Source organism: Salvia splendens, chromosome 12, assembly GCF_004379255.2.
Source record: "Salvia splendens isolate huo1 chromosome 12, SspV2, whole genome shotgun sequence".
NCBI lineage: Eukaryota > Viridiplantae > Streptophyta > Magnoliopsida > Lamiales > Lamiaceae > Salvia > Salvia splendens.
In genome coordinates, this window is record NC_056043.1 from 13,693,692 (window position 1) to 13,701,949 (window position 8,258).

The window sequence follows — 8,258 nt, forward strand, 5'->3', positions numbered from 1 at the left end:
TCTAGACCACTGAATATTTTCTCAGATTTGACAAGTTTTAATTAGTGGGATACACCGCGTCATCATGCCACGTGGTATGTCTAGACCACTGAATATTTTCTCCTTAAGATGACACACTTTCATTTTCAGTTTTAACCAAAATGATACATTTCTATTTTTAGTAACTTTCTCTCTCTAATTACTACATCAACCACTTTTTTTTCTCTCCAGTCAAATATTCAACTCTCTTTCTCTCTCTATTTAATAGTTATACCCACACTTTCTCTCTCAAATTAAACACATTAACGAACAACTCCTAAAACCTCGTGTCGACTAAGAAATGAATCATCTTAGTAGGGACGGAGGGAGTAAAATAAATTGGTATGTCCAAGTCCAACCATTAGTATCTTTGTAAATAAAGTTATCATTTTTATGAATAAAATTTTTAGTATTTGTTATTGTTTTAAATTATACCTATCATAATCTAATTTATAATATTAATCATCACATAAATTCAGATATAATTGATCAAATATCTCAGATTTAGCCTAATGAACATGGAGTATTAGCTAAAACACAATTAAAAATACATAAGCCCATAATGCATTTAGCATCTACAGTATTACTATTATCTTATACTACATGAAGCACGTATCGATTATGGCCGTGACTGCACATTTCATCCATGTTACTCGAAACTGTGTATTTTTGTTGTGGTCGAATAATATTAAGTGGAAAATTTACATGTACTATAATAGTTTGATTGCTCCTCCAATGGTTTTGACTTCTGAGAAGATTGTTGAATCCCTTTATTGATACGAGTTACTAGAATTGAAGCTGTGAGGACATAATGAGTTATTGTGTTCTGACTAGAATCTCAACATCTACAACATTACTAGTAAAATACAGAGCAACTGTTCCTACAACATAAGCACATGCATTTACACTTTACAGAGAAAATAAAGGTCAGTAGTGTAATTTATGTTATCTATAGAGCAATTATATTAGTTTAGTCGATTAGTGTAGTGTCTTTATCTTCCACGTTGGGATATTGTGTGATGCCATTACCATTCTGCAGTTTAGCCTGCAAATAACAACAGATGGATGGATATGGGTTATAGCTAGTTTAGATGGTGGTAACTAACAAACCATTTACCTTAGCCTGACGGTATTCGCTAAGAAGACGACGATATTGCTGACGCGCCTCTGGACATTCCACCATGGACAGCACTCTTGACACAGCTTCATCGATGGCTTCATCCACTTTCTGCTTCCGGAACACCTTCAGGATGTCTTGGCCCTCACTCTCGTCGATGGACTCTAGCTCTGCCCTGAATCCCCGTAGACCCACTCCTCTCCTCCGCCACCTTAGTATAACCTTCTCCAGCACACCAACTGCCCAGCAAACCATGTAGTTCCTTCTAACTTGGTAGCCCCTCACATGAGCCTGCACATACAACACATCCAACCACATCACTCATTCAAAACTCATCCCTTTTCTTGCACTCCCTTTGTTCCGAGTCACTTGATGCATTTTTCAGGCATGGGAATTAAAGAATGAGTGTTTATTGTTTTAATAAAGTAAAAGATAATAAATGTGTTGTTTCTTGTCATAAAAGGGAAATGACTCAAGTGAGAAGCCTAAAATGGAATACAAGTCAAGTAACGTGAGACTAATGGAGTATATCTTTATTATGTATACGACGCACCTGGATCTTGACAACTTTCTGGCGCAGTGAGAGGAAATCTTTCCTCCCTTTCCACCCTCTATATGTCTTCTGTATGGATACTGCAGCCAAGTTGTTGTCGCGTGTGGTGCGAAATGCCAGCTTTGAAGCAGTTGAAAGCCCCTGAATGTCGTTAAACTCATCTCTACCAATGGGTATGGCTGATTTCAACTGCTGCCTCTTCCGGAATGAATGAACACGGAATGCTGATTGAATGAGTGCAGCAGCCTGAGCAGCATTGCAAACTGCAGCTAGAGTCTGCCGGAGGGAGCCCTCATCTTCGTAGTCTGAGGATGGTGTACTATTTACGGTTCTTTCTGCTTCCAAGGCGGCGGAGCCTTTAGAAAGCTCGCTTTCGACCAGTGTTAGGGATGTCAGGTGAGTGGTTAATTCAACTTCCGAGAGATAACCTGCGAGTCCCCTGTGACCGTAGGAAGCAGCAATTGATGCGGGTGTTTTTCCAGTAAGGTCCTGTGCATTAGGATCGGTAACTGCACCGGCCGATGCACCAAATGCAATCAATGCAGACACCATCTTTTCTCTGTCACAAAGTAATTGGAAACTGGGTTAGACCCTTCAATGCCACAGGATGTAACTATACAACTTTAGATTCTTGAGCAAAGGTTGGAGTAAAAATAAATATACCTCCCATATCGTGCAGCCCAATGAAGTGCAGTCCAGCCATTATTGTCGCGGAAGTTAACGCTTACTCCAGAGTTCAATATTGGTTGCAAGGCCCATTCAAATCCTAATATGGCAACCATGTGTATGATACCTTGTTCTTTCTTGGATAAAGACAAGCAGCCTTTCTCATTACTATTTTGTATTTTAGATGAAAGCCATATATCCAATTTGTCCTTCAGAAGTTCTTGGAGAAGCCAATCAAGAATGCTTGATGATGTAGAAGTACCAACCAAAACTGTATCAATGACTTGGCTCCATGAATCCTCATCGGTTCTTGATTCAGAGGCTTGCGACAGCAGCATTTGAACAAATCTGACAAGTGACACAAGTTCATCTGGATTCTTATAAGCCTCTGTTCCAGTTATATCACTGTGCGTGGACACTTCAGACTTGGCTCGGTATTCAAAGTCCCTGACTTCGCTGCAAGCTTCTCGATTTCCAGAAGTGATGCAAATACTAACTTCCCCCTGCAAGTGAGCTGGAGCATAGCAGGAGAGGACGCCTTTCTGAATGATCTGGACAGGAACTTCGACGTCACCAATCATACAAGCCCATTCACACTCCGAAGGATCACAGAAGAAAGACCCAATAATGATAATCTACAAGTATAATTTGAACCTTGGGTCAACAACTTGACAGTCTCATATGAATACTGATAAAGCTCCAAATGAACTCTAGTGATAAAATTACATGCATACGCGTGTGTGGGCAGTGTCTAGAATGAGCGTAAGTAGTTAATTTTTCCAATTGCATAGGACAGGAAAGGACTAGTAACTATATTGTATCTAACAAATCATGAAAGTACGTAGTTAATTTTTCTATAATAACAAAACAGAAGCACAAAAATACATACTTAAACAAACATGAGAGTGTCTTGAAAGACCAAAACAAAAGTTGCCTATTACACAGTTTTGGTGATTATAATTCTTGGCGGCTTCACATACTGAGTAAGACGCAAGTAACTGCAACACACATGCAGGCGTGCACACGTACACAGAGAACAAATTACAAGATTAACTGCTGAATCTAATCTTTATGATACATACCTTTGTTCCCTCAGAGGTATAACACCACTCTGGAGATATCTCACGGATAGTGAACCTCTGTTTTTGGGCAATGGTCAAATTTATATTGTTGTCAAGAGAGATTTCCAATCCATCTTGGTAAAATACCGGCAAACTGCAGGCTGGATGGTAAGCATGTGGTATAGGAGTATATGTATGATGCTTTTGTGAATCTACTTCTTCAAGGATTAAAGAAGCTGGCAGGGTAACTGGGGTGAGAGAGTCGCAAAATGATACTATATGGAAAGTAATAGACCAAAGATTTTCATGTAAGAAATCTTACAAGTTTCATGCCCTCCAAACTGTGGTGGTGATTCTGCACTTGGAAAATTCTTGGAGCCATCCAGCATCTCTTTCCAAATGTCAACATCAGTTCCTGGTGGTTTCTGGTACTGTTGAACTCTACTATCTAAAAAGTCACGTCCTATTAGCAACCTAGCAACCTTTCTGGTTTTTAACTAATCATATCCACAGCGAGAATAATTCAACTAGAACTTGAGGAAACAGACAAACAATAAAAACCTGATTCTAGTGGATGAATGTTGCCTGTGCTCGTTGGTTTCAGATTAGATAATTCATATTCCCGCAGAACATCTAGATCATTTGAATCCTCAATCACAAAGTAGAGTTTATTAAATACTGTCTCTTCATCATCATTTAAACTCAGTTGGTGCTTTATTCTTTCAAATGTGTGATCCGTATCCGGCCGTGAAGAACCACTTACTTCATTTGCTCTCTCTTCTGACCGGTTCATTGTATGATTGTTGACAATTTGACTAGAGCTTATCTCCACTGAGTTGGGACTAGAATCATTATGATACAATTCATAAGATTCACCAATGACAAAGGACGGGTCTGGCAACTCAGATGCAAAAGATGCAGGATTAAGACTGAAGGTGGAAGGAGATGATGTTGGAAGCTGAGATGCTGATCCAGAATTCTCCCTTCCCTGCATTCCACATCTGAATTGGGTAAATCATGCTAGGGTTTAAGCAGGCAAACCTATTAAAATATGCTTGTCTAAAAGCATACACCGAGTATTTACATCATGAATAAGAAACTTTTGAGCCATCAGGGAAGCCAAAACAGCTTCAACATATGCAAAGACCATTTTAATGTCCTTCAAAATTATTTCAAATAACAGCAGCAGCATCACAAAATACTATGTAGTCAAAAAAGAAAGAAAAGAAATAACTGTAGTTAATATGCCTATGGTTGAACTCTAGATAACTTACCACACGAATATCTCTGTAATGCACAAGAACAATGTGCCCATATGCCCTGTTACAGAAATAAACTTACTAATTAATATGAAGTTGCAATAGTTTACATTATAATCACATATGTTACGAGAAGTTGAGTGTTGAAGAATAAATAGAATAGTTCAGCTTTGTATAGATCATTCTGAATTTTATGAGAAGTCGAGTGTTGAGAGGTGATTCGCAGATCCGTAGCTATTGATCGAATGTACATCGTAGTTCATCTTGTATATGTTACCTTTTCTATCAATATATTTCATATTCCATCGTTTATATTGAAGTGAAGTAATCATTGTAAATTCTTTGAGTTGCATCATATACCCTGGCACAAAAGAAAACTTGCTGCAATAACTTACACAAACATGCACACATGTGGTCTCACACAGCCACCCAGCGGTGACTATAGGTTAAAATAAATCAGGAATGGTGCTTATCTGTCTGTAAGTTATTATTTTCTATTCTTAAGAACTAAAGATCTGAGTATACAATCAAGATGAAACACTCAATATTAAAACTGTATCATTAGCCTCAATCACTGCCCTTGGCAAGAGCTAAACGGGGAAAAAATTGATGTGGTATAAATGTCAAAACTTACGGATCTAACATCCAGTAGCTTCGTCTTTGAAACTTAGGGTTCTCCTCTCCATGAGCATAATAACAGTTTAGGGCTTCGGCATTTCCAACCTGGAAATATCAAATTTTCGATGAAATATTCAGAGTAACCAACCACACCTAGCAAGCTCAATATGTAATTAGATCCCCTAGCATCAGACATAGTACTATACTAGCAGATGCTATGTTAACCTATAGCTTGACATGGTGCTAGCATCAAGCAAGCACCTCTGTACCATAATCACAGTTTGGTTGTTCTATAACTTATGTTTCAACTACACATTAGAAACTAAAAATTGGTGCATGTTATTTCTGGATCAGATTGGCTAACATTTCATGATTTTCATCATATTTCTAATCACTTGGTGTTAACGGCAGACCAGTATGAAAAAAGCAGAAGATGGCCTTATTTTAACTACTCAAATATCCCAACAATGTCCTAATAAACATAAACATTAGGTTAATAATACAGGTTTTATCCCAACCTCTTGCACGCTAATAGAAAATGTTTTTTTATAAATTTATCATGGGAGCTAGTTTCTGGCTCAGGAATCGACTCAAAGAGGACACCTTTCCACTGACCATGTTGGACAAATGTTCAAACTTCAAAGATAAAAGAAAAATGAGAGCTAAATCAGAAACCTTGAGCCGTTCATGTGCTTCAGCAATGGTTCTCTGGTCCTTCCTTTTACGCCAACTATGACCATCTTTCCTGAAAAACTTCAGCACTCGTTGGTTGAACAGATACAAAGATCCACCTATTAAGATATATCATAGGAGTCAAAAATGTATTTCTCAACATAATTGGAAAAAAACTATACTGATAAAAAATAGTAGATTTCAATATTACTAGTAGGTTTCTGAGGAACTTGGTGGGCGAGCTGGTGCTCTGCATAATTCTTTAATATGAAACATACTTCAGCAGGCTTTAACCACCGACTTTGAGCTTCTCTTCCCAGATGATTTATATCATATCCTGAAATAATAACTTTTGCATCTCTGTCAAGTCCAAAGCAGTTGCATCTGAGCATACAAGAATCACACTCCTGGCCTAGAACTAGATCCAATTAAGTAACCACTGGAAAAAATATTCAGCACTTCTATTCCAGCAAAAAAAATTCAGTCGACATGTGTAAGTTTAATGAACCAAAATCTATCTGAATAAAGACTATTTGAATATTCAGCAGTAGCAAAATATTAGTAATACAAATAAATGTTTCTTTATTTGCTGAACGCAGCGGTATACATTTATCAAGCCTCGTTTTGCTTAAACAGTGGAATCATAAAAAAAAAAAGAAAGGAAAATCGCCAAAACTAAGGTAAACTGTACACATGCCTTCGATTGACGATAGCTACACCATAGAAGTTTAGTTAGCCTCGGCAAAAAGGGAATTTTCAGGTTGTCAACTCGAGCGAGCAATTAGAAAAACACAAAATTTAATCTCGAGAATGAAAAGGAGATGATGAATTAAATCAATTCACCTGATTGCATCGCAGTGACGAAGAACACACGAATTCAAGCACCGATTTCACAGAGCGCCGATCAACACAGATACCAGTGACCAGAGTCAAAAAATGAAGGTGCTTAGTCAAATGGAGTTACGATTTAAACAAAATATAATTAAAGAGTTACGATTAGATTTCTGTTTACAAATTCTACAGTTTCGATGAAATATCCATATACACCCAAAAATGAAGTTGTTACAAAGTCTACCGACAAGGACTCAATCATTCATAAATTTATACTCCGCTCGGTCCCATAAAGTTTATTCCGATTAAGATATTATTTAACTTGTATTAAATGGAAGTATATATCGCAATAAGAGTTCCATATTGAGAAGATTGAGGAGTATGTTTAATACTCCCTCCGTCCCATTTTAAGAGTTCCATTTGAGTTCGACATGAATTTTAAGAAATATAAAGGAAAGTTGGTGGAAAAAAATAATGAAATGTGAGTCCTACTTTTTATACTAGTTTTATAATAAAACATGAGTAAAAAAAAGTTAGTGGAATGTGGGGCCTATTACAATTTATGGAATATTCCAACTGGGACTCCTAAAGTGAACATCCAAAAGTGGTAAACCGGGACTCCTAAAGTAGGACGGAGGGAGTATTTATTTTTGGATAGATTCCAAGTGAGATAAATTTTGTAGGATAAATGGGAAAATGGTAAAATGGGATAAACTTCGTACGACGAAGGGAGTATTAACTTTACAACTGTTATAGTTATTGGATAATGACTAATTGAATAACAATCATTGCGGCGATTGGACCTAAGAGCATCTTCAATGGGAGAGGTAAATGAAGATGTAAACTAATATAATTACCATATTTACCTTTTTTTTTTATGAAAAATCATTCTCTAAGGGAAGAGGTATTTGAGAAGGTATTATACCTTATTTCCATTTTGAAGAAGTATCTTTATCTCCTCATCAATGGAGAGGTAAAATCTTATAACTACCCTATTTACCTTATTTTCATGAAAAACCCTTCTCAAAGAGGAAATGTATTTGAGGTGTAGAAAATGATAATATGGATTCATATGATCCGAGAAAGGAAACAACAATCTTATTGATTGTAGAATTCAAAAAATACAAGCCGTGAACTACACTACTTATAAAAGGATTTAAGCGAGCTAAACAAGGAAGATATTTTGCTAAATATCTTTTAACTAACTCTATAACTAACTAACTCCTCCAAAATATCTTGGTTGACATGGCACATGTAGTGAGCATAAGAAGGAAGCTAGCGAGCTCATGTATGGATTCGGAGTCTTGCATGCATGGCAGCATTTCCACGTTGATTCCATCGTGTATATGCTCAAGATTCTTCACTGCTTTCACGGTTCATCATCTTTCACATGCCCCTTCAAGATGAATTGTATAAACTCTCAAAATCCATCTTGTTCAAGATAGAACGGAAAGCCAAAGTTC

The 8,258-nt window shown here is 37.1% G+C and overlaps 1 protein-coding gene across 3 annotated transcripts; it reads right to left on the reverse strand.

The window, feature by feature from the left end:
• Positions 1–764: 764 nt before the first annotated feature.
• On the reverse strand, positions 765–7,020 carry LOC121758952 (calmodulin-binding transcription activator 4-like). 3 transcript variants are annotated; one of them, XM_042154414.1, is made up of 12 exons: positions 6,808–7,020; positions 6,176–6,301; positions 5,968–6,083; positions 5,309–5,397; positions 4,690–4,735; positions 3,977–4,403; positions 3,738–3,863; positions 3,437–3,663; positions 2,352–2,989; positions 1,689–2,247; positions 1,136–1,426; positions 765–1,063 (listed from the first exon to the last, which is right to left on the reverse strand). In XM_042154414.1, the coding sequence occupies exons 1-12, from the start codon at positions 6,815–6,817 to the stop codon at positions 989–991; spliced, it is 2,730 nt and encodes a 909-aa protein (XP_042010348.1). In that variant the 5' UTR covers positions 6,818–7,020; the 3' UTR covers positions 765–988. The 3 variants fall into 3 exon arrangements, with proteins under 3 accessions (XP_042010348.1, XP_042010347.1, XP_042010346.1); XM_042154413.1 differs by having other exon boundaries at positions 3,437–3,651; positions 6,176–6,313; XM_042154412.1 differs by having other exon boundaries at positions 6,176–6,313.
• Positions 7,021–8,258: the final 1,238 nt, after the last annotated feature.